The sequence below is a fragment of the Leucopleurus acutus genome (assembly GCF_964270905.1).
Source record: "Leucopleurus acutus genome assembly, chromosome: 1".
Taxonomy (NCBI): Eukaryota; Metazoa; Chordata; class Mammalia; order Artiodactyla; family Delphinidae; genus Leucopleurus; species Leucopleurus acutus.
The window spans coordinates 151,074,330-151,100,860 of NC_139142.1; the positions used below are offsets into that span (position 1 = coordinate 151,074,330).

At 39.8% G+C, this 26,531-nt stretch overlaps 1 protein-coding gene across 2 annotated transcripts in view; it reads left to right on the forward strand.

The window, feature by feature from the left end:
* The window catches only part of GABRG3 (gamma-aminobutyric acid type A receptor subunit gamma3), a gene marked incomplete at both ends in the record, with an annotated part of 621,394 nt that overhangs the window by 52,412 nt on the left and 542,451 nt on the right, over nt 1-26,531 (forward strand). For both annotated transcript variants that reach the window (XM_082846300.1, XM_082846301.1), the window contains one exon: nt 13,911-13,978. In XM_082846300.1, coding sequence (XP_082702426.1) covers nt 13,911-13,978 — 68 coding nt within the window. The remainder of the gene's footprint in view (nt 1-13,910; nt 13,979-26,531) is intronic.

Below are 26,531 nucleotides of genomic sequence, written 5' to 3' on the forward strand. Positions count from 1 at the left end.
CCTGCGCTCGCACACAGGCCCCTTGGTGGCGGCAGCAGCAGCCCCAACGTCTCCCGCCTGCCTCTGGGGTCCGCGCCTCCAGCCGCGGCTCGCGCCCGTCTCTGGGGTCCGCGCCCTCAGCCGCGGCTCGCGCCCGTCTCTGGGGTCCGCGCCCTCAGCCGCGGCTCGCGTCCGTCTCTGGGGTCCGCGCTTTCAGCCGCGGCTCGCGCCCGTCTCTGGGGTCCGCGCTTTCAACCGCTGCTCGTGCCCGTCTCTGGGGTCCGCGCTTTCAGCCGCGGCTCGCCCCCGTCTCTGGGGTCCGCGCTTTCAGCCGCGGCTCGCGCCCGTCTCTGGAGTTCCTTTAAGCAGCGTTCTTAAACCCCTCTCCTCACGCACCAGGAAACAAAGAGGGAAGAAAAAGTCTCTTGCCTCTTCGGCAGGTGCAGACTTTTCCCCGGACTCCCTCCCGGCTAGCTGTGGTGCACTAACCCCTTCAGGCTATGTTCAAGCCGCCAACCCCAGTCCTCTCCCTGCGCTCCGTCCGAAACCGAAACCCGAGCCTGAGAGCCTCAACTCGCAGCCCCGCCCGCCCCGGCGGGTGAGCAGACAAGCCCCTCGGGCTGGTGAGTGCCGGTCGGCACCGATCCTCTGTGCGGGCATCTCCCCGCTTTGCCCTCCGCACCCGTTGCTGTGCACTCCTCCGCGGCTTTGAAGCTCCCCCCTCCGCCTCCCGCAGTCTCCGCCCGCGAAGGGGCTTCCTAGTGTGTGGAAACTTTTCCTCCTTCACAGCTCCCTCCCACTGGTGCAGGTGCCGTCCCTATCCTTTTGTCTCTGTTTATTCTTTTTTTTCTTTTGCCCTACCCAGGTACGTGGGGAGTTTCTTGCCTTTTGGGAGGTCTGAGGTCTTCTGCCAGCCTTCAGTAGGTGTTCTGTAGGAGTTGTTCCACGTGTAGATGTATTTCTGGTGTATCTGTGGGGAGGAAGGTGATCTCCGCGTCTTACTCTTCCGCCATCTTCCTGCTCTCTACAGTATTTGTCTTAAAGTCTCTTTTGTCTGATAAGTCGCCACTCCTGCTCTTTTTAGGTTCCCACGTGCATAAAATATCCTCTTCTATCTTTTCACTTTTAGCTTGTGTGTGTCCTTAGATCTAAGTTGAGTTTCTTATAGATAGCATATAGTTTGGACCTTCTGTTTTTATCCATTGAGCCAATCTGTGTTTTTTAATTGGAACATTTAATTCATTTTCATTTAAAGTAATTATTGATAAGGAAAGACTTACTATTTTCATTTTATTAATTGTTTTCTGTCTTGCAACCATTTTTATCCCTCTTCTCTTGTTGCATTCTTTTATTTTCATTTAAAAAATATTTATTTATTTTTGGTTGTGTTGGGTCTTTGTTACTGTGCACGCGTGTGGGCTTTTCTCTAGTTGCGTCGATCAGGAACTACTCTTCATTGCAGTGCACGGGCTTCTCATTGTGGTGGCTTCTCTTATTGTGCAGCATGGGCTCTAGGCATGTGGGCTTCACTAGTTGTGGCACGTGGGCTCAATAGTTGTGGCTTGCAGGCTCTAGAGCACAGGCTCAGTAGCTGTGGCACACCGGCTTAGTTGCTCCACAGCATGTGGGAGCTTCCCAAACCAGGGTGAACCCGTGTCCCCTGCATTGGCAGGCAGATTCTTAACCACTGCGCCTCCAGGGAAGTTCCCATTTTTCTTTTGTAGTGACATATTTTGATTCCCTTCTCATTCACCTTTGTTTATATTCTATCAGATATTTTCTTTGTGGTTACCAATGCAAGTATTTTAAACATTTCAAAGTTACAGCAGTCTGATTCCAAAACAAGACAAAGATGTCACAAATAAAGAAAACTATAGGCCAGTATCATTGATGAACATAGATGCAAAAATCCTCAACAAATACTAGAAAACAGAATCCAACAGCACATTAAAAGGATCATACACCATGATCAAGTGGGGTTTATCCCAGGAATGCAATGATTCTTCAGTATATGCAGGTCAATCAATGTGATACACCGTATTAACAAATTGAAGGATAAAAGCCATATGATAATCTCAATAGATGAAAAAATAGCTTTTGACAGAATTCAACCCCGACTTATGATAGAAACTCTCCAGAAAATGGGCATAGAAGGAATCTACTTCAACTTAATAAAAGCCATATATGACAAACCCACAACCAACATCATTCTCAATGTTGAAAAACTGAAAGCATTTCCTCTAAGATCAGGAAAAAGACAGGGGTGCCCACCCTCACCACTGTAATTCAACATAGTTCTGGAAGTTTAACCACGGCAATTAGAGAAGAAAAATAAATAAAAGGAATCCAGATTGGAAAAGAAGAAGTAAAACTGTCAGTTTGCAGATGACATGATACGATACATAGAAAATCCTAAAGATGCCACCGGAAGACTACTAGACCTAATCAGTGAATTTGGTAAAGTAGTAGGGTACAAAACTAATGCACAGAAATCTCTTGCATTTCTATACACTAACAATGAAAAATCAGAAATTAAGGAAACACTCCCATTTATCATTGCAAGGAAAGGAATAAAATACCTAGGAATAAACCTACCTAAGGAGGCAAAAGACCTGTACACAGAAAATTATAAGACACTGATGAAAGAAATTAAAGATGATACAAACAGATGGAGAGGTATATCACATTCTTGGATTGGAAGAATCAATATTGTGAAAATGACTATACTACCCAATGCGATCTACAGAAACAGTGCAATCCCTATCAAGTTACCAATGGCATTTTTCACAGAATTAGAACAAAAAATTTTACAATTTGTGTGGAAACACAAAAGACACCGAATAGCCAAGGCAATCTTGGGAAAGAAAAATGGAGATGGAGAAATCAGGCTCCCTGACTTCAAACTATACTAAAAAGCTACAGTAATCAAGACAGTATGGTATTGGCACAAAACCAGAAATATAGGTCAGTGGAACAGGATAGAAAGCCCAGAGATAAACCAATGCACATATGGTCTTTGATAAAGGAGGCAAGAATATACAGTGGAGAAAAAACAGCCTCTTCAATAAGTGGTGCTGGGAAGACTGGACAGCTATATGCAAAAGAATGAAATTAGAACACTTCCTAACACCACACACAAAAATAAACTCAGAATGGATTAAAGACCTAAATGTAAGGCCAGACACTATAAAACTCTCAGAGGAGAATGTAGGCAGAACACTCTATGACGTAAATCACAGCAAGATACTTTTTGACCCACCTCCTAGAGAAATGGAAATAAAAACAAAAATAAACATATAGGACCTAATGAAATAGCTTTTGCACAGCAAAGGAAACCATTAAACAAGACAAAAAGACAGCCCTCAGAATGGGAGAAAATATTTGCAAATTAAGCAACAGACAAAGGATTAATCTCCAAAATATACAAGCAGCTCATGCAGCTCAGTATCAAAAAAACAAACAACCCAATCAAAAAATGGGCAGAAGACCTAAATAGACATTTCTCCAAAGAAGATATACAGATTGCCAACAAACACATGAAAGGATGCTCAATATCACTAATCATTAGAGAAATGAAAATGAAAACCACAATGAGGTGTCACCTCACAGCGGTCAGAATGGCCACAATCAAAAATTCTAGAAACAATAAGTTCTGGAGAGAGTGCAGAGAAAAGGGAACCCTCCTGCACTGTTGGTGGGAATGTAAATTGATACAGCCTCTATGGAGAACAGTATGGGGGTTTCTTAAAAAAACTAAAAATAGAACTACCATATGAACTACCCAGCAATCCCACTACTGGGCACATACCCTGAGAAAACCATAATTGAAAAAGATACATGTACCCCAGTGTTCACTGTAGCACTATTTACAGTAGCCAGGACTTGGAAGCAACCTAAATGTCCATTGATAGATGAATGGATAAAGAGGATGTGGCACATATATACAGTGAAATATTACTCAGCCATAAAAAGGAATGAAATGGAGTTATTTGTAATGAGGTGGATAGACCTAGAGTCTGTCATACAGAGTGAAGTAAGTCAGAAAGAGAAAAAGAAATACCATATGCTGACACACATATGTGGAATCTAAAAAAATGGTATGATGAATCTAGTCGCATGGCAGGAATAAAGATGCAGACATAGAGAACCAACTTGAGGACACGGGGGAGAAAGGGAAGCTGGGATGAAGTGAGCGAGTATGATTGACATATATACACTACCAAATGTAAAATGGATGGCTAGTGGGAGCTGCTGCATAGCACAGGGAGATCAGCTTGATGCTTTGTGAAGAATGGGGGGGGGGTGGATAGGGAGGGTGGGAGGGAGGCTCAAGAGGGAGGGGGTATGAGGATATATGTATACATAAAGCTGATTCACTTTGTTGTACAGCAAAAACTAACACAACATTGTAAAGCAATTATACTCCAATAAAGATATTAAAAAAATAAAGTTACAGCAATCTATGATAAACTGATATGTTAACTTTCATTGCATATAAAACTCCACTTCTTTACATCTCTTTACCCCTTGTAAAATTTATGCTATTGATGACACAAATTATTCCTTTTTATATTGTGTATCCATTAACATAGATTTAAAATAACATTTTATGCTTTTGATTTTTAAAAAATTTTGTACCATAATTAAACATTTTATGTACATACATTACGATTCTATAGGATTCTATATTTATATATTTTTACCTGGGAGTTTTACATTTTTTAAAGCATTTTTAAAATTAATTAACTTTTTATTTTTGGCTGCATTGGGCTTTCGTTGCTGCACAGAATTTTCTCTGTTTGTGGTGAGCTGGTGCTACTCTTCTTTGCAGTGCGCAGGCTTCTCATTGTGGTGGCTTCTCTTGTTGTGGAACACAGGCTCTAGGCACACGGGCTTCAGTAGTTGTGGCATATGGGCTCAGCAGTTGTGGCTCGCGGGCTCTAGAGCACAGGCTCAGTAGTTGTGGCACACAAGCTTAGTTGCTCTACGGTATGTGGGATCTTCCCAGCCCAGGGCTCGAACCCGTGTCCCCTGCATTGGCAGGTGGATTTTTAACCACTGCACCAACAGGGAAGTTCCGAGTTTTACATTTTTGTATGGTTTTGTGTTGCTGCTTATTGTTGTTCACTTCAATTTGAAGGATTTACTTCAGCATTTCTTGTAGGACAGGTCTAGTGTTGATGAACTCCCTCATCTTTTATTCAGCTGAGAAAGTCTTAATTTCTCCTTTATTTTCAAAGGACAGTTTTGCTGGATACAGTATTCTTCGTTGGCACTTTGCATATATCATTTTATTTTTGTCTAGCCTTCAAAGTTTCTGCTGAGAGATCCAATGATGAACTAATAGGAGCTCCCTTATATGTGATGAATCACATTTCTTTTTTGTTTTCAAGATCCTTTATTTGTCTTTGATTTTCCACAACCTGATTATGATGTACTTCTGTGTAGATATCTTTAGATTTATCCTACTTGTAATTTTTTGTACTTCCTGAATTTGTATCTCCATTTCTCTTCTCCAGATTGGACATTTGGGACCATTATTTCTTCAAATAGGCTTGCTGCCCTTTTCTCTCTTAGTTTGCTTCTGGAACTCCCATATGCATATGTTGTTCTTCTTGATGAACCTTATTCCATAGGTCCCTTAAGCTGTCTTTACTTTTCTTCATTCTTTTTTCTTTTAGCTCTTCTATCTTAGTAATTTCAAGTGTCCTACCTTTGAGTTCACTGATTCTTTCTTCTGCTCAGTCAAGTCCGATGCTGAGTCCCTCTAGTTAATTTTTCAATTCAGTTATTGTATTCTTCAGCTCCAGAATTTCTGTTTGGTTCTTCTTTATAATTTCTATCTCTCTCATTTTGATATTCTGCTCATGCATTGTTTTCTTGATTTCATTTAGTTGTCCATATGTGCTCTCTTTTCATTTATTGAGCATCCTTATGATGGTTATTTTGAATTCTTTGTCTGGTAATTCATATATTTCTGTTTTATCTCCCAGAGGTTTAATGTGCTCCTTTGATTGGACCGTGTTTCTCTGTTTCTTTGTATGCCTTGTTACCTTCTGTGGGATTTAGGCATTTAAAGAAATCAGCCACTTCTCCCAGTCTTTGCAATCTGGTTTTGTATATGAAGGACTTCAGCTGTCTTCTGACTAGAAAGGCTGGTGATCTCTCAAGCCTTGTCTGGGAATGCATCCTCCCTGGGCTTTTGTGTGTAATCTAATTGAAGAGGTTTGCCAGTTTCTACGCAGGATCTCCCCTTAGGGTCTGCTGTACTGCAGACTCTGCTGACAGGCCAAACCTATTGATGGCTTTTGTTCTCAGTAGTCCCCAACCTCGTGTCCCCTTCTTGTCAGTGCTTAAATTCAGGCAAGACAGAAACCAGTCTCTTGGGCATTCCTTCCAAAAATCAGAGCATTGGACGTATGTTCCACTTTTCCTTTCCTTATATGAGCTTTGGAGCATCTACCCACTGGAGCTCTGAAGAATCTGTGGTTCTAAACTTTAACCCCAGTGCTCTTTTCATTCTTCTGAGAATGTGAATTCTCAAGCTGTCTACTTTAGTAAAACATTTTATTTGAGTGTATACAAACGTGGAATCTCACCATTTACCTTTTTCCATATTATTATGGAAAAGTAATATTCCATATTACTTTTCCATATTACTATCAGGTCTGACCCAGGTCTGAGGTGATGGCAGTTTTATCTTGATCTTTGTAAACTCTTCTTGGCCCACTTGAGATCATATGCCTAAAGGATGATTGAAGAGAAGTGATAACTTTAGAGTTGAATCCATAGTTCTGGGACTTGTGGAGATGCGATTAGCTCTAACACTATAATCAAAAGTCAGAACTGGGGCTTCCCTGGTGGCGCAGTGGTTGAGAGTCCGCCTGCTGATGCAGGGGACACGGGTTCGTGCCCCGGTCTGGGAAGTTCCCACATGCCATGGAGCGGCTGTGCCCGTGAGCCATGGCTGCTGAGCCTGCGCATCCGGAGCCTGTGCTCCGCAACGGGAGAGGCCACAGCAGTGAGAGGCCAGTGTACCGCAAGAAAAAAAAAAAGTCAGAACTGACCATATAGGAACCCTAAATCTGAAATGGGACCCATAACAATGACTTCATCATCTAAATGATCTAGCACTAAACTATGTCAAACATTTTTGCATGGACTTAGGATCTTGGCAGAACTGTAATATTAACTAAGTTTGCCCATTCTATGTATCTCTTACCCAAATCTCTTTAACCACCCACCCCACTAACCTAATATTCTCCAAGCTAGAGAAAAACTTTTGAAAACACATCTCCATTGAGATCATATAGAGGAAGTTAATATAAGCCTCAGAGACAGAGTATTTTCACTTTAAGAAGAGGCTGGAAAGATTATTTGTGGTGGTGATGGTGGTGGTGGTGGTAAACTCCCCCTGAAGTCATTGTTCCCCAGAATCCCTTTAAGCTTCATTGCCAAAGTTAAGTCTCTGGGAGGTTGAGGGTGGAACTCTGGGGGTTTGCTTCTGTGAGGCTGCAGAATCCTACATAAGTCACCTCCTCAATCGTGTTTTAACTTCCTGTCCTTAAATGGAAATGAAAATGGTATTACATACTGATAAAATGCAACATGCTTATTACAATGCTATTTAATATACATTAACAGTACTTTTGTCTGTGGGCATTAGCAGAAGGATGGGTAAAAGTACTTAGACGGAAGTTGGTGATGGAATAGGGGAGTTGGTCTACCTCATGCATCACCTTGCCCAGGGGCACTCTTAGTTCAGGTTAACTAAGGGAGCAATAAGCTGGAGAGGCCAACAGCAGAGGAGCCCTCACTCCCTTTCCTCAAACGTAGGGAAGATTGGAAGGGAGGCTCCCAGTTATGGGAAGAACCCTTCTATTTAACCCTCATGGGCATGAGAGTTGGTATTATTTACTTCTCTTTTTTCTATTCATTTGTTGCTATGTAAATGTTTCTATCAGTATATTTAAACTTTTCATGAAAAAATAAAACTTTAAGTGACCAGGGTGACTTTTAGGCATAAATATTATTCGAAAGAATGACAAATGCAAGATTTTGGCTTTCTTTTCTGTGTCTAATTCTAGGGGCCTCAGAAGCCATAGCAAAAAACGTTACTGAGTACCTACTATTTACTTCACAACAGTCCAAATAACCCCTCTCAGCCCCCATCGTGAATTAAGTTCTGTTATGAGCTCATCTTAGACGTAGGGGGACTAAGGCACAGAGATGTTAAAAAACTTTTCAATATTACAGAACTGGTGAGGACAGAGCCACTTTTTGTGGCCCAGCAGCCAGGCGACATGCTCCCTTTGCTGTTGCCCACGTAGCACATCTACTCAGCATTCTTTGGGGTCTCCATTCCTCATTCCTACTGCTGCCAGTCTGGGGTAGCTTGTTAGGACTTCCTTCTGTGGACAACTACAGTCATTCCACTCCACAGTTCTGTCCCTGTCAACACTTACCAGCCCTATATTCCATTTATTCTAATCTTTGTGTCTGTCATTGTCTATTTCTTGCTTACTTATGAGTGAATAGAAATGGTTTCATTTGTTCTCCTAATGTCACTTTCAGTTTTTTCTTCTCTCAGGGAGTTAGTATAATTTCTGTTGTAACAGATGCCTATTTTCAGGAGTACCCTTGTCTTGGACAATCTCTTATCAGCTCTTTGCCTATTTGACCACTTGAGTGAGCCTGTAGTCACCATCAGGTTCCAGGGAACCTTAAAAAATTATTCCTCCTGTTGCAGTATTTAATCTCATGTGAAAATTTAACATGTAAAGTCCAAGTAACTATAATAACTCAAAACCATAATTTTCTACATATAGAGTACATGATACAATATATAGAAAACCTTAAAAGTCTCCACACAAGAACTACTAGATCTGATAAGTGAATTCAGCAAGGTAGCAGGATACAAGATTAACATACAGAAACCTGTTGCATTTCTTTTACAACAAAATATCAGAAAGAGAAAGTAAAAAGATAATTCTGTTTAAAATTGCATCAAAAAAGATAAAATACATAGAATAAACCTAATCAAGGAGGTGAAAGACCTATACACTCTAAACTATGAAACAATAAAGGAAATCAAAGATGATTCAAGGAAATGGAAAGATATCCCATACTCTTGGATTGGAAGAACTAATATTGTTAAAATGGTCATACTGCACAAAGCAATCTACAGATTTAGTGCAATCCTTATCAAATTATCTATGACATTTTTCACAGAACTAGAACAAATAAAATCCTAAAATTTATATGGAGGGGGCTTCCCTGGTGGTGCAGTGGTTGAGAATCTGCCTGCCAATGCAGGGAACATGGGTTCGAGTCCTGGTCTGGGAAGATCCCACATGCTGCAGAGCAACTAAGCCCGTGTGCCACAGCTACTGAGCCTGCGCGTCTGGAGCCTGTGCTCCACAACAAGAGAAGGCCGTGACAGTGAGAGGCCTGCGCACCGTGATGAAGAGTGGCCCCTGCTCGCCGCAACTAGAGAAAGCCCTTGCACAGAAACGAAGACCCAACACAGCCAAAAATAAATAAATAAATTTATATTTAAAAAATTATGTGGAGCCACAAAAGACCCAGAATTGCCAAAGCAATTCTGAAGAGAAAGAACAATGCTGGTGGCATAACCCTCCCAGACTTCAGACTATACTACAAAGCTACAGTAATCAAAACAATGTGGTATTGTCACAAAAACAGACATATGGATCAATGGAATCGAACAGAGAGCTCAGAAATAAACTCACACACCTTGGTCAATTAATCTTCAACAAAGGAGGCAAGAATATACAATGGAGAAAAGACAGTCTCTTCGGCAAGTGGTGTTGGGAAAGCTGGACAGCCACATGTAAATCAATGAAGTTAGAACACACCCTCACACCATACACAAAAATAAACTCAAAATGGTTTAAAGGCTTAAGTGTAAGACATAACACCACAAAACATTCTCTGACATGAATCAAACCAATGTTTTCTTTGGTCAGTCTCTCAAAGCAAAAGAAGTAAAAGCAAAAATAAACAAAGAGGACCTAATCAAACTTATAAGAAATGTTTTTAGTACCTGTTTTATTCAGGGTTGGCATTTTAGACATGTGCTAGGAAGTACCCCTTTATGACACCCAAATGGGGCCCCTTACCATGTAACTTGTTGGGCATTTTGGAAATAAAAATTGGGCTTTTTTTTCACAAGAGGGGCTGAAGTTTAAAAGGAATGTTGTACTATGTTAAATGTGGTTTTGAATGTCTAGCCCCAAAGATATTGACATCAAGAATTTTTTCCATTAAAATATAATTTATTTACTTTTTACCATGACGGGGTTTCTGTATATATTTAAATTTTTCTGTATATTATGATGTTTTGATATCTTAAAAACCCTTCCCGATTGGGCAGAAACTGCCTCTTCTAGGGTTAGCCAATTCTTAGAGATGGCAAGGAGCCCAGCCTGGAGCAAGCCTTTGAACATACAGACTATTCAATCCAAAGTCATATCTCCTCTATACAGCCCTTACACCCCAGCAGGCAATACTCTTCTGTTTTAATCATCCCAGGGCCTGGTACCAGGCCACTGGAGACCACCTGTATAGCTGAAAGCCCACAGGAATTATTCAAGCTAGCCAAACTAGCCAACCAGAGCTGTTTACCCTTCCCTGCTCTGCCTTTCCTTCAGAGACCCCAATTCAGATCATGGCCTAAGCACCCCATCCCTTGCCCTGTCTTCTGCCTCCTGACCACCCTTATGTCTTTCCCATGTAGTTGGGCAAAGTGTGCCATACCTCCTATCTTTAGGACCTGTGAATAAATCAATTTTGTTTTCCTGAGTCTCTCCTCTTGTGGCTGCACCTGACTGACCATCACATAAACAAATACAAAAAGGCTGAGTAATATTCCATATGTATATACTGTGTTTGGTTTACCCATTTATCCCACCATGTGCACTTGGCTTGCTTCCTCCTTTTGGCTGTTGTGAATGATGCTGCTGTGAACATGTGTGCACAAATATATGTTTGAGTCCCTGATTTTAATTCTTTGGGGTATATAACCAGAAGTGGAATTGCTGGGTTATAGGGTAGTTCTATTTTTTGTTTTTTTGAGGAACCACCATACTGTTTTCCATATTGCCTGCATTATTTTACATTCCTACCAGCAGTGTACAAGGTTTTCATTTTCTCCATGTCATTGCCAACACTTGTTTTTTTTCTGTTTTTTTTTAATAGTAACCGTCATAATGGATGTGAAGTGGTTTTGATTTGCATTCCCCTAATGACTAATAATGTTAAATGTCATTTCATGTACTTATTGGTCATTTGTATGTCTCTTTAGAGAAATGTCTAAGTCCTTTACCCATTTTTAAATCAGGTTGTTTTGCTTATCTGTTGTTGAGTTGTGGGAGTTCTTTTTAATTTTTGGATATTAACCACTTATCAGACATATGATTTACCGATGTTTTCTCCCATAATGTGGGTTACCTTTTCACTGTGTTAACTGTGTCCTTTGATGCACAGAAGTTTTTAATTTTGATGTAGTACAGTTTATTTACTTTTTTCTTTTATTGCCTGTGCTTTTGGTGTCATATACGAGAAATCATTTCCAAACCCAGTGTCATGAAGCTTTTCTCCTATGTTTTCTTCTAAGAGTTTTGTAGTTTCAAATCTTACCTTTAGGCTTCTGATCCATTTTGAGGTAATTTTTGTATATTGTGTAAGGATTCAACTTCAGTTTTTTGCTTGTGGGTATCCAGTTTACATAACACCATTTGTTGAAAATACTTTTTCCCTATTGAATGGTCCTGGCATCCTTATTGAAGATCATTTGTCTGGGCTTAATCTGTAATCTTTGAACTGTAAACCTTGAGTCTCCTGTGGCCAGTCTCTTTCCTGGGTACCACTGTCAGAGCCACTTTCCTAAAGGCTCTTTTTACTTTAGCATGGCGCTGCTTAAATGAGAATTTACTTAAAACAGTTTATTTCCCCTAAGTTTTGTGTGTGTGTGTGTGTATGTGTGTTTGTGTTTTCCAAACCCTTCTCTTAAAACCTTTATTATACTATTGCACTTAATACTCATTTGACACTTCCCACTTCAAGCTTTTAAGGCTTTACATCTGTAGGTCCTTTTTATTTAATGAGATTAAAAACCCTGGAAGCCTAAAGTCTAATAAATACCATGAAACAACCAGAAAAATCTCTTGCAAAAAGCAGGTCCTCAACTGATTGACTTAACACAGCCTTTGTATAACATTACCAAGGTTATGCAGCACAGTGTTTGGAGACAGAACACTTGCTGTGTTCTTCAATTAAGTTGAAGAAAGATGCTACTTACTGTTCAGAGTAGTTAGCAAAGCTCAGCCTAAAATGAATAGTCCTTTTATGAAATTTAAGCACTAGATACATAGTACTTAGAATTGTATTGCGGTGTTTTCCAAAATGCCAACAGCTCTTTCAAGCTAACGTGGCTTGGTTGCGCTGACAGATGTCAGAGTAGTTGGCTCCAGTTCATTGTCATTATTTTCATTTTCTTGGAGGTCCGGACAACATGGCTCAGGCTGCAGACTGCTGGTTACATAATTGAACAACAGACTGTGAGCTTACAGGTGCCACTCATAGTTCAGGAAATAGAGTGCAGAAGTCCATTTGTGAATGATTAGTTAGCAAAACTGGTGGAAGCTCGAAATAATTGCAGATGCGAACACCCTTGTTTCCATAGAAACACTCTGTGTTTACGTGCAAAGGTTCAGGAGTCTTGTTCATGTTCCCCTGGGGCAGAAATATTCTGAAATTGGTGTTCTCCCCTTTATCAGTTGCTGAGTGCTGGGGAAAGAGAGACGCCTCCTTTTCACTGGCACGGATCCCTGACTCAGAGGTGGCTGTCTCAGGAATCTCATTACTGGTCTCCCAAGTTCCATTTCTGCCAAGGAAAGAGAAAATGATTTTCTTTAAGGTTAAATGAGCAAATTTTACCTCTGATGCACGATGTTAGATATTACAGTTTCTTGTTATATGAATTTTACTCTCTTATAGTTGGAACGGTAATTTCTTGACTTACTAAAGTGTTATTTTTTTTTTTTTAAAGAAGATGTTGGGGGTAGGAGTTTATTAATTAATTTATTTTATTTTTGCTGTGTTGCGTCTTCGTTTCTGTGCGAGGGCTTTCTCTAGTTGTGGCAAGCGAGGGCCACTCTTCATCGTGGTGGGCGGGCCTCTCACTATCGCGGCCTCTCTTGTTGCGGAGCACAGGCTCCAGACGCGCAGGCTCAGTAGTTGTGGCTCACAGGCCTAGTTGCTCCGCGGCACGTGGGATCCTCCCAGACCAGGGCTTGAACCCGTGTCCCCTGCATTAGCAGGCAGATTCTCAACCACTGCGCCACCAGGGAAGCCCATAAAGTATTATTATTTTATGAGTTGTATGATTTGAAGTCTGTGAGATGTGTGTGTGTGTTTCTTAGGTAATAATGACACCAATAATCAGTATTTCTTAATCTCCTTTGGTGTATGTACTCTCCAGATCTTTGCTTTGAGTTGCAACCAGGTAATGGATAAATAACTTGAATTGTCCCTGATATTACTCATTACTTGGGTTCGATTTCTTAGCATAACTTTGACATTAAATTTCTTATGTAGTGTCTTATATTTTATCATTTTATGTTTTCTCTGCCATATAATCAGCTAAACAAATGTTATAGAGTATCTTTATGGTCATCTATCACTGGCAACTTGCAGTGTATAAATATCCTGTTTTTTTAGAATTTATTAAATATGAGTAAGAATCTTTAATCCTTTGAGAATTGTAACTACCTGGCAAGTCCCAAAGAAAAATACACCCCTTTCCCACATGCCGTTGAGCTGTTAGTGTGTGACTCAGAGGAAGTTTAGTAGCACTTTCGTCGGTCTCTCTGGCACAGTGTATTAACACACATTTGTTTTCTCCACAGTAAAACCCACCGTAATTGATGTTGACATCTATGTTAACAGCATTGGTCCTGTGTCATCAATAAACATGGTAAGAAGCTATTTTCTTTTCTGATCTCACAGTCTTTGCATCAGTTCTTGCCTACATTCTCGTTGTGGGTTTCTGCTCGAGATTTATCATGCAAGTTTAAACTCACAATTGACTTCTTAAATATGTAGTATTTATTGGAAGTTTAAACACTGAAAATGGTAAAACTCAAGGAGTAGAGATTGTGACACCAGCAGTGAGATGTTGCTCTAATGATTAAAAAGTATCTCATCCCCATCTTGTCCACAAGTGTGTTTACTGTGCGTAGATTTCCAGATCATGTTATTTTCAGTTGTGCAGTCAATGGCTATGTCTGACCTCATTTATACTAGGGATGAATATAAATGACAGCCTTTTTACTTTAGTTCATTTTTCAAGATCCAAAAGACCTGCCTTTCAACATTTCTCAGGAAAGGATCTGAGATTACCTAGTTGATACTTCTGTCTCCCTGAGGGTAAATATCCTGCCTTTTTTTAAAAACAGGGGAGAAAGTATGGGATCAAGTATATGTGTGATTTTTCCTAATAGAGGAAGGTATTTTCACAGACTTACAAGCAAAGTGAGCTCCAGTAGTAACTATTTCTAGTGTAGAAGAAGGCCTTCCCTGTACAAAGTGCTTAGCTCTTAGGAAGGTGCTGGTATGTTGGCATCCACCAGTGTCAGGGTCTTCTCACAGGCGCCTCAGGCTGGGGTGGGCCTCCCTGAGCAGAATGTGGAGGATTCCAGGAGCAGGCACTTGCTTTGCGGGCCCAGTGACACAGGAACCCCTAATGCTGGGGCCTTCTTTGTGCTTCCCCGCTGCACAACGGCTCCTGGATTTGGGGGATGCTTGAGGCTGAGGGGGGTTTGCAAAATGCCAACTTAAGAAGCCTTACTTTCATTGCAAAGTTCTGTGGATGGAAATAATTCTTCCAAAATTAATAGCAAAATCTTTTCTTTTCATTGCCAGATATTAAAAGTGTTCATCTTTTCCTTGATGGTATAAATGTTCCATGTGGGGCTAAAATTTATGGGTCACTCACTTTAAAAAAAATCCCCTATGTCATCCATACACTGGAGATGGGCCACTAGCAAAGAGGTGAAGTGAATAAAAGAGGATTCACCCCACACAACCTCTGGGCTGCAGATTGTGAAATGTAGACCGTGACTGTAATACTTCCTTTTCCTGATAAATAGTTATTCAGTTCACCACATTGAGTAGTCATTTCTCAGTTTGTTTCTTATTTTGGAGTTTTATTTTCTTACACTAGTTCCACCACACTTTATTCAGACACTGATTTATGTCTAACAATAAAACAGAAGTGCCTCCATAGATACATAGTCACAAAATTGTTTTAGGAACAGTTGCTTGTATCTGCATATCTAGGGATTATCATGAACTCCTGTAACCTTGAGATCTCCTTTGTGCCCAGGATTAAGTTTTGCTGTTGGAATTGATATACTTTGCTGCATGAAAATCATAGGCTGTAGAGGAGGCTAAAATTAAGTAACAGTCCCCACAGGGTGATAAGGACTCTGCTAATGGCTGGCACCCCCTCAGAAAACCCACTGCAGTTGGGATAGATTTATCTGATGACATCTTCTCAGCCTGGGATGAGGCCGATAGGCAGGGGTCTGCCAGGTGGGACAGGTAGGAAGGTCCTCAGTAAAAGGCAGGACGGCAGGTATGTGACACGACTGGGGACTGAGGGATTGATGTGCTGTTTGAAGGCCATGTGGGTGTGTGGGCTGTGGACCTGCAGAGACTGAGGCTCTGAGGCCATGTGTGGTGAAGAGTCAGCTTCACCCTCAGCTCTGCCCCAGACAGACCTTGCTCTGGGGAGTGTGCAGACCCTTCCATCTGAGTATGTGCACGTCTGACTTCACGAGAGATTAGTTCAAATCCAGATTCATAAATAAACCATCATCGTGCCCAGAGAGCCAGAGCAAAGGTAGATTCATGTTCCCGGAGGAGGGAATGTGCAGCACTCCTGAGAGAGGTTTCAGAGGCCTCAGGGTGTCAGGGGCTTCCGAGTTGCTTCTTTTTTTAATTTAAATTTTTATTTGTAAAAACATTTTTTTTAGGTTCACAGGAAGGTACAGAGATTCCTCATATACTCCATGCCCCGACTCATGCATGGCCTCCCCCACTATCAACACCGCCTCCAGTGGGGGACGTTTGTTATAGTCAGTGAACCCATGTTGACATGTCATCGTCACCCAAAGTCCACAGTTTGCACTAGGATTCACTCTTGGTGTTGTACATCTGTGGATTTGGACAAATATGTAACGACGTGTTTCAACCATTACAGAATCATACAGAGTAGTTCCACTGCCCTAAAAATTCTCTCTGCGTCTGCTTCCTAAAGGAAGAGTAGTTCCAGTCTTTGTGTTCCTAGCACTTTGCTTGGAAGTCAGAATGATAAAGGGCTTCTTCTCCCATTGCTGAGTACATCACACATACCCACTATTTCTATGAAACTAAATGACACAGTTTCAAAAGAATTGTAAAGTAGTCTAAAGTGGACCGCGTGAAAAAGAAAAGCAGTTCAAAAGTAGAGAACTGAGTGTTTAAGAGGGAATTGGGGATTGAGTCAGCAATAATAATAAAAAAATATGAGAGGGACTAAAACAGTCAAATTAAAAATCATATTATGGGAGAAAGGCACAGTTTAGAGATGTGTACATGATTTAAGGATGTAAATTTTTATTGCGGTTTTGATGATAAGCTAAAGCCTGATAAAGTTATGGCTTTTCCCCCCTAAATATTCATTTAACAATCAAGGAGAGAGAAAACCACAATTTCCTCCTCCCCCTCGTCTCCTCCCTCCCACTTTTCTGCTTCTTTTATTGAGATTATTCATACTGAAGTTTCAGTTTCAGACATTCTCCCTGCAAAATAAAATGAAGTTGCATTTCGATCTCTTGTTTAACAGATTGATTTTCATTGTCTTGTCTCTCTTGGAGTTGTTTATGCTTTTTCTAGTTATAGAGGAGATTAGAAATGGTTCAGATGGGTTGAAGAGAATCTTTTTTTACGAAGCCTCAATCACATACTCTTGTCTTTGTCATTATAACATATCTAAATGTGCACAGTTCCTCACAGAAATTACCCATCGTTTGTTTCAGGCCTTGTATGGAAGCTGCATACAAGGGAGCTTGAGAGTTTATTTTTGAGAATATTCACTGTAAGAAACCTTTTAGTAATGGAACAAAGAAAACTAATGCTTTGATACCTATTCTCTGCTATCAGTCTGTCTCATTTAATCTTCATGAGATCATGGTAGAGAAGATACTGCCTTTCCCACTTATTTGTGAGGAGTGAGCTGGAGCTGATGGGGATGGAGACCCCAGAGCAGTGATTCTGACTCTAGCCCACTGCGTTTCTGTGGTCATCAGGAACGTGCAGCAGCAGCACCTAGAGAGCTATAGTTCTGACTTGGAACTTGAGATGAAAAGGGCTCAAGGGTGAGTCTAATGCTAGGATCATTTTCCTTTTATTAAAAAAAATTAATAAACTTTATTTTTTAGAGCAGTTAAAAAAAATTTCCCAGCTTTGTTGAGATACAGTTGGCATATAACATTATGTAAGTTTAAGGTGTTTGGATATATATATCCAGTATACTGCGAAATGATTAAAACAATAGGGTTAGTTAACACTTTCGTCGCCCTACGTAGTCCTTTTTTGTGTGGGTGTTGAGAACTTTTAAGACCTACTCACTTAGCAACTATCAAGTATATAATACTGTATTGTTAACTATAGTCACCATGCTGTACATTATATCCCTGGAACTTATTTATCTTAATACTAGAAATTTGTACCCTTTGACTAACAGTTACGCATAAGTACCCCCGCCCCCTCCTCCCTGGAAACCAGCAATCTACTCTGTTCCTGTGATTTCTGGTTTTTAAGATTCTACATGTAAGTAAGATCATACAGTATTTGTCTTACTCTTTCTGACTTATTTCATATAGCATAATTTTAAATTTACAGAAAAAGTGACTAGAAATCACAATTATCATATACCTCTAAACACACACACACACACACACACACACTCTCTCTCTCTCTCTCTCTCTCTCCTCGTATTATTAACATCTTGCATTAGTGTGGTACATTCGTTATGAGTGATGAACGGATATTGGCACATTATTATTAGCTGAAGTTTATAGTTTACGTTAGGGTTTACTTTTGGTGTTGTACATTCTATGGGTTTTCACAAATATATTATGACATGTATAATGTACTCACCATTATTTTATCATACAGAGTATTTTCACTGCCCTAAAAATCCTCTGTGCTTTACCTCTTCATCCCTACCCTCCAAGCCCTGGCAACCACTGATCTTTTCACTGTCTTCATAGTTTTGTCTTTTCTAGAAAGTCATATTTGGAATCCTCAGTATGTAGCCTTCTAAGACTGGCTTCTTTCCCTTTGTTTTTAAAAGAACTGGTATAAGTCATCTGAGGATATCTAAGACTTGCAGTGATTGAGTCAACACGATGTGACTGTAACAGCTGTTTGTGACGGTGTGTCACCCAGAAATTAAGGGGGCGGCTGTGTAGATCATAGAGACGGGTTAAAAATCATTAGTATATGCTCCATTATATGATCCATAGCCAAAAGTATAAAACTTGTAGTATGGCATGCAGCCAGGAGGGGCACGGGGGTACATGGGGGCCCGTGAAACTCGCTGTGACATCTGTGAACCTCATCCCTGCTCCTCTCACTTTTGGCTGCAGTTTTGAGACATGAAGTCAACGACCATGTGGAATCACACAAGGTCAGGAGGGAAGAAAGTAAATTCCATTCCAAGAAATCTGTTAACCACTGGAGGATGTCCATTGCTTTGTAAAACTTTTCTGAAGGCACCTAAGCTCAGGAAAGTCCAAAAGAAGTGAAGGCTGGAGCACCACGGTGCCACCCTTGTTTTAGTCTTCTTTGCATCTATGCTGCTTAAGATTCATCACAGTTTTTGCATCTACAGTTTGATATACTTCATCAGTTTAGCAATAATGTTGGCCATTATTTCTTTAAATATTGCTCTGCACCATTTTCTCTCTCTTTTCATATCCTAGGACTCCAGTCCTGTGAATGTTAAACAGTTCTCCCAAGTCCCATTTGTCCCTTATGTTTGTGGTTTTATTTACATCCCTTTGCTCTCCATGCTTCAATCAGTGGAAACATTCCAGTCTACTTTGTAGCATCCTAAGTTGCTGCTCATGTGTCTGTTATCTGTTAAAGCCATCTGTTGAATTCTTTTTTTTTTAAAAAAATATTTATTTTAAAATTTATTTATTTATTTATTTGGCTGTGCTGGGTCTTAGTTGAGACATGCGGGATCTTTTTTTAGTTGTGGCATGCGGGATCTTTTTAGTTGCAGCATATGGGATCTAGTTCCTTGACCAGCGATTGAACCCAGGCCCCTGCATTGGCAGTGCAGAGTCTTAGCCACTGGACCACCTGGGAAGTCCCAGCCATCTGCTGAATTCTTCATTTCAGTTAATGTAGTTTTCATTTCTACAATTTTAATTTGACAGTTTCTAATAGATGTAGTGTCTCTGGTGAAATTCTCCATCTTGCAGTCTTTTTTTTGAACACGTTAATCATTCATTTCTAGGCTGATAGCTGCAGTATCTGGCCATCTGTGGTATCATTTCTGTTGTCTCCTTTGTTGCTTGGCCCCATGTTTTGGTCTGCCTGGTAATTTTTTTTTTTTTTTAGAACTATTTGGTCACATGTGGGTTTTTTTGTCTGCATCAGTTCTTAATTGCAGCATGCAGGATCTTCGTTGTGGCATGTGGTCTCCTCATCGTGGTGTGCGGGCTTCTCTCTTGTTGTGGCGTGCGAGTTTTCTCACTCTAGTTGTGGCACACAGGCTCCAGGGCGCGTGGGCTCTGTAGTTGTCTGCCTGGTAATTTTGATTATGTGCGAAAGTTGTAGAGACTTCATGCAATGTTCCCTCTCGTGTCTGGAGGTCAGAGCTGGTGTAGGGGCTGCTCTGCTGTCTTGCTGAGGCTCAGCTGGGCTGTGGTCCCCACCGCCGCAGTCTTGGGAATAGCTCCGCAGGAGTCCCACCTGAGGGCTTGAGATGCTTCCCAAGGCAACTCCAAAGTGGTCCAAAACTCTAATTTTTATATTTCGGACAGCATAAAATGGCTGAAAATTCTGCTCTTTTTAAGCCATTTTTATGACTGCTTTATCACCTGTGCAGATTAGTCTGTAAACGTGTTGAGGGAAACACCGTGTGCTGTTTGGCTCATTTCCTCGTCATTCCGTCTCTCTAAAGCCTCACCCCTCCTGGTAGGGCTCCTTGGCTGCCCCAGACTCTGGTTATGCCTCGGCTCTGCTGGGTCCCTCACTCCTAGCAGCCACTCCCCACCAGCTCCTGCACATGGAGGCCAACAGGAGGTAAGTTCTGGGGAGAGAGGGCATGTGCCTTGAAGTTCAGTCTACCTGCTGACCCTGCCTTCTTGGTGTTGGGCCTCTTAAATCAGTTTTTAAATGTGTATTTTATCCAGGTTTTCTATTTGTTCTTAGTGAGAGTGTTGATCTAGGGCAAGCTTTCCCATCATAGCCACACACCTTTGATTTAAAATTTTAAGTTTAGGTGGAATAAGTTTGATTTCTAATAGTTGGCAAGGAAATAATTTGGAGCCAAGAGTTAAGCCCTATGAAACTTTACTGTGTGATTTTCTTCTTGCTTCAGTAACCTTCCCAGATGTCTTCAGATTAGTGAGAAGGGAGGGCTTTCTGAAGTCCATTCTGTCCAGGTTTTCATATAAATGATGACTCTTTGAGGGAAATTAATGATGTATTTCTTCTGGCAGCATTAGCTTTAGAGGAACAGAGCCATGGTCTGTTTGTTGTTGGTTTTTTAAGAGGATGGTCTTGTATGTAGTTTTAATATCCTTTTAAGAAATGAAAAACAATATTTATATATATTTATAAAGTGTGTGTGTTGGACATTTGGTTCTTCACTAGACATAAAGCCCTTTCCAGGGTAACAGCAGTAGAAATAATAATGATGGTATCTAAAATTTACATATTATTAAATAAATCAATAGAATATTGGAAGAGCCACACGGCATAAATGGGAAAGATTTCTGGAACTTAAAAAAAATATCCAAGAATGAGAAAGAAGATGGCATTTAAAGGCTTTAAAAACTAGTGAAGTCTTTTTAAACCAGAGATCCAGTGAGCCTCAGTCTGTAGCAGGTACCCATTTGACTGTGAACCCTTGAGGCCAGCACCCACATCTCTTTTTGGTCCCCTGGGACTCAGTTGAGAGGCCCTGATGAGTGTTTGTCGAATGAATGAATAAAAATCATTTTCAGCCTCTGCCTCTCCTCTTAGGTACCCATCGTGCATCTCTGTGTGTGAGTGTGCACATCCTGCATACCCATACACTTCCCATGTCTTTAGGTTACATTTTGATCAGTGAATAGATCCACTTACCTTGCTCTAATTGTATTAGCTATTACACTGCTGCAAAATTTAATCCTGACAAACCTGTGGAGCCTGTTGATATCATCAGCCAAGTTTATGGCTAATAGAGCTTAGGTGTAGGACCCTCAGATCGTATCTCAAAGTCTGTGCGTCTGGAAAGATGATAGAACCAACACACACACTTTAAAGGAAATCAGTGGGAGCTATGCTAATGGGCATGTCTTAGATAAAACCAGTGCATTTAATTAATTGATTTATAGTTCTACCATTTATTTTATTTTTTTAACATCTTTATTGGAGTATAATTGCTTTAAAATGGTGTGTTAGTTTCTGCTTTATAACAAAGTGAATCTGCTATACATAAACATATATCCCCATATGCCCTCTCTCTTCAGTCTCCTTCCCACCCTCCCTATCCCACCACTCTAGGTGGTCACAAAGCACTGATCACCCTGTGCTATGCGGCTGCTTCCCACGAGCTATGTATTTTACATTTGGTAGTGTATATATGTCCATGCCACTCTCTCACTTCATCCCAGCTTACCTTTCCTCCTCCCCATGTCCTCAAGTCCATTCTCTACATCTGCGTCTTTATTCCTGTCCTGCCTCAATGTTCACAGAACCATTTTTCTAAGATTCCATATATGTGTGATAGCATATGGTATTTGTTTTTCTCTTTCTGACTTACTTCATTCTGTATGACAGACTCTAGGTCCATCCACCTCACTACAAATAACTCAATTTTGTTTCTTTCTATGGCTAGTAATATTCCATTGTATATATGTGCCACATCTTCTTTATCCATTCCTCTGTCAATGGACACTGAGGTTGCTTCCATGTCCTGGCTATTGTAAATAAAGCTGCAACGAACATTTTGGTACATGACTCTTTTTGAATTATGGTTTTCTCAGGGTATATGCCCAGTAGTGGGATTGCTCGGTCATGTGGTAGTTCTAGTTTTTTCAGGAACCTCAATACTGTTCTCCATAGTGGCTGTATCAATTTACATTCCCACCAACAGTGCAAGAGTGTTCCCTTTTCTCCACACCCTCTCCAGCATTTATTGTTTGTAGGTTTTTTGATGATGGCCATTCTGACTGGTGTGAGATGATACCTCATTGTAGTTTTGATTTGCATTTCTCTAATGATTAGTGATGTTCAGCATCCTTTGATGTGTTTGTTGACAATCTATACCTTCTTCCGAGAAATGTCTATTTAGGTCTTGTTCCCATTTTTGGATTACTTTGTGGTTTTTTTTTTTCAATATTGAGCTGCATGAGATGCTTGTAAATATTGGATATTAATCCTTTGTCAGTTGCTTCATTTGCAAATATTTTCTCCCATTCTGAGGGTTGTCTTTTTGTCTTGTTTATGGTATCCTTTGCTGTGCAAAAGCTTTGCAGTTTCATGAGGTCCCATTTGTTTATTTGTGTTTTATTTCCATTTCTCTAGGAGGTGGATCAAAAAGGATCTTGCTGTGATTTATGTCATGGAGTGTTCTGCCTGTGTTTTCCTCTAAGAGTTTTATACTGTCTGGCCTTACACTTACGTCTTTAATCCATTTGGAGTTTATTTTTGTGTGTGGCGTTAGGAAGTGTTCTAATTTCATTCTTTTACATGTGGCTGTCCAGTTTTCCCAGCACCACATATTGAAGAGGCTGCCTTTTCTCCATTGTATATTCTTGCCTCCTTTATCAAAAATAAGGTGACCATATGTGTGTGGGTTTATCTCTGGGTTTTCTATCCTGTTCCCTTGATCTATATTTCTATTTTTGTGCCAGTACCATACTGTCTTGATTACTTTAGCTTTGTAGTATAGTCTGAAGTGAGGGAGCCTGATTCCTCCAGCTCCGTTTTTCTTTCTCAAGATTGCTTTGGCTATAAGGGGCCTTTTGTGTTTCCATACAAACTGTGAAATTTTTGTTCTAGTTCTGTGAAAAATGCCATTGGTAGTTTGATAGGGATTGCACTGAATCTATAGATTGCTTTGCGTCGTACAGTCATTATCACAATGTTGATTCTTCCAATCCAAGAACATGGTATATCTCTCCATCTGTTTGTATCATCTTTAATGTCTTTCATCAGTGACTTACAGTTTTCTGCATATAGGTCTTTTATCTCCTTAGGTAGGTTTATTCCTAGGTATTTTATTCTTTTTGTTGCAGTGGTAAATGGGAGTGTTTCCTTAGTTTCTCTTTCAGATTTTTCATCATTAGTGTATAGGAATGCAAGAGATTCCTGTGCATTTATTTTCTATCCTGTTGCTTTATCAAATTCATTGATTATCTCTAGTAGTGTTCTTGTAGCATCTTTAGGATTCTCTATGTATAGTATCATGTCATCTGCAAACAGTGACAGCTTTACTTTTTCTTTTCCTATTTGGATTCCTTTATTTCTTTTTCTTCTCTGATTGCTGTGGCTAACACTTCCAAAACTATGTTGAATTATGTGGTGAGAGTGGACAGCCTTCTCTTCTTCCTGATCTTAGAGGAAATGGTGTCAGTTTTTTACGATTAAGAACAATGTTGGCTGTGGGTTTGTTATATATGGCCTTTATCATGTTGAGGTAAGTTCCCTCTATGCCTACTTTCTGGAGGGTTTTTAACCATAAATCGGTGTTGAATTGTGTCAAAAGCTTTTTCTGCATCTACTGAGATGATCATATGGTTTACTCCTTCAAGTTGTTAATATGGCTTATCACATTGATTGATTTGCATATATTGAAGAATCCTTGCATTCCTGGGATAAATCCCACTTGGTCATGGTGTATGATCCTTTTAATGTGCTGTTGGATTCTGTTTGCTAGTATTTTTTGAGGATTTTTGCATCTATGTTCATCAGTGATATTGACCTGTAGTTTTCTTTCTTTGTGACATCCTTGTCTAGTTTTGGTATCAGGCTGGTGTTGGCCTCATAGAATGAGTTAGGGATTGTTCCTCCCTCTGCTATATTTTGGAAGAGTTTCAGAAGGATAGATGTTAGCTCACCTCTAAATGTTTGGTAGAATTCACCTGTGAAGCCATCCGGCCCTGGGCTTTTGTTTGTTGGAAGATTTTTAATCATAGTTTCAATTTTAGTGCTTGTGATGGGTCTGTTTATATTTTCTATTTCTTCCTGGCTCAGTCTTGGAAGGTTGTGCTTTTCTAAGAATTTGTCCATTTCTTCCAAGTTGTCCATTTTATTGGAATGTAGTTGCTTGTAGTAATCTCTCACAATCCTTTGTATTTCTGCAGTGTCAGTTGTTACTTCTCCTTTTCAATTTCTAATTCTATTGATTTGAGTGTTCTCTCTTTTTTTCTGATGAGTCTGAATAATGGTTTATCAATTTTCTTTATCTTCACAGAGAACCAGCTTTTAGTGTTATTGATCTTTGCTATTGTTTCCTTCATTTCTTTTTCATTTATTTCTGATCTGATCTTTATGATTTCTTTCCTTCTGCAAACTTTGGGATTTTTTTGTTCTTCTTTCTCTTATTGCTTTAGGTGTAAGTTTAGGTTGTTTATTTGAGATGTTTCTTGTTTCCTGAGGTAGGATTGTATTGCTATAAACTTCCATCTTAGAACTACTTTTGCTGCATGCCATAGGTTTTGGGTCATCGTGTTTTCATTGTCATTTGATTCTAGGTATTTTTTGATTTTCTCTTTAATTTCTTCAGTGATCTCTTGCTTATTTAGTAGTGTATTGTTTAGCCTCCATGTGTTTGTATCTTTTACAGTTTTTATCCTGTAATTGATATTTAGTCTCAGCGTTGTGTTCGGAAAAGTTACTTGATACAATTTCAAATTTCTTAAATTCACCGAGGCTTGATTTGTGACCCAAGGTATGATCTATCCTGGAGAATGTTCCATGAGCACATGAGAAGAAAGTGTATTCTGTTGTTTTGGGATGGAATGTCCTATAAATATCAATTAAGTCCATCTTGTTTAATGTATCATTTAAAGCTTGTTTCCTTATTTATTTTCATTTTGGATGATCTGTCCATTGCTGAAAATGGGGTGTTAAAGTCCCCTACTATGATTGTGTTACTGTTAATTTCCCCTTTTATGGCTGTTAGCATATGTGCTTTCCTTATGTGCTGAGGTGCTCCTATGTTGGGTGCATAAATATTTACTATTGTTATTTCTTCTTCTTGGATTGATCCCTTGATCATTATGGAGTGTCTTTCTTTGTCTCTTCTAATAGTCTATATTTTAAAGTCTATTTTGTTTGATATAAGAATTGCTACTCCAGCTTTCTTTTGATTTCCATTTGCATGGAATATCTTTTTCTATGCCCTCACTTTCAGTCTGTATGTGTCCCTAGGTCTGTAGTGCGTCTCTTGTAGACAGCATATATACGGGTCTTGTTTTTGTATCCATTCAGCCAGTCTGTGTCTTTTGATTGGAACATTTAATCCATTTACATTTAGGTAGTTATTGATATGTTATCTTCCTATTACCATATTCTTAATTGTTTTGGGTTTCTTATTGTAGGTCTTTTCCTTGTTTTATGTGCCTAGAGAAATTCTTTTAGCCTTTGTTGTAAAGCTGGTTTGGTGATGCTGAATTCTCTTAGTATTTGCTTGTCTGTAAAGATTTTAATTTCTCCATCAAATCTGAATGAGATCCTTGCTGGGTAGAGTAATCTTGGTTGTAGGATTTTCCCTTTCATCACTTTAAATGTATCCTGCCACTCCCTTCTGACTTGCAGAGTTTCTGCTGAAAGATCAGCTTTTAACCTTATGGGGATTCCCTTGGATGTTATTTATTGTTTTTCCCTTGCTGCTTTTAATATTTTTTCTTTGTATTTAATTTTTGATAGTCTGTTTAATATGTTTCTTGGCGTGTTTCTCCTTGGATTTATCATGTATGGGACACTCTTCACTTCCTGGACTTGATTGACTATTTCCTTTCCCATATTAGGGAAGATTTCAAATATAATCTCTTCACATATTTTCTCAGTCCCTGTTTTTCTCTTTTTCTTCGGGGACCCTTATAATTTGAATGTTGGTGTGTTTAATGTTGTCCCAGAGGTCTTGACACTGTCCTCAATTCTTTTCATTCTTTTTTCTTTATTCTGCTCTGCAATAGCTATTTCCACTATATTATCTTCTAGGTCAGTTATCCATTCTTCTGCCTCAGTTATTC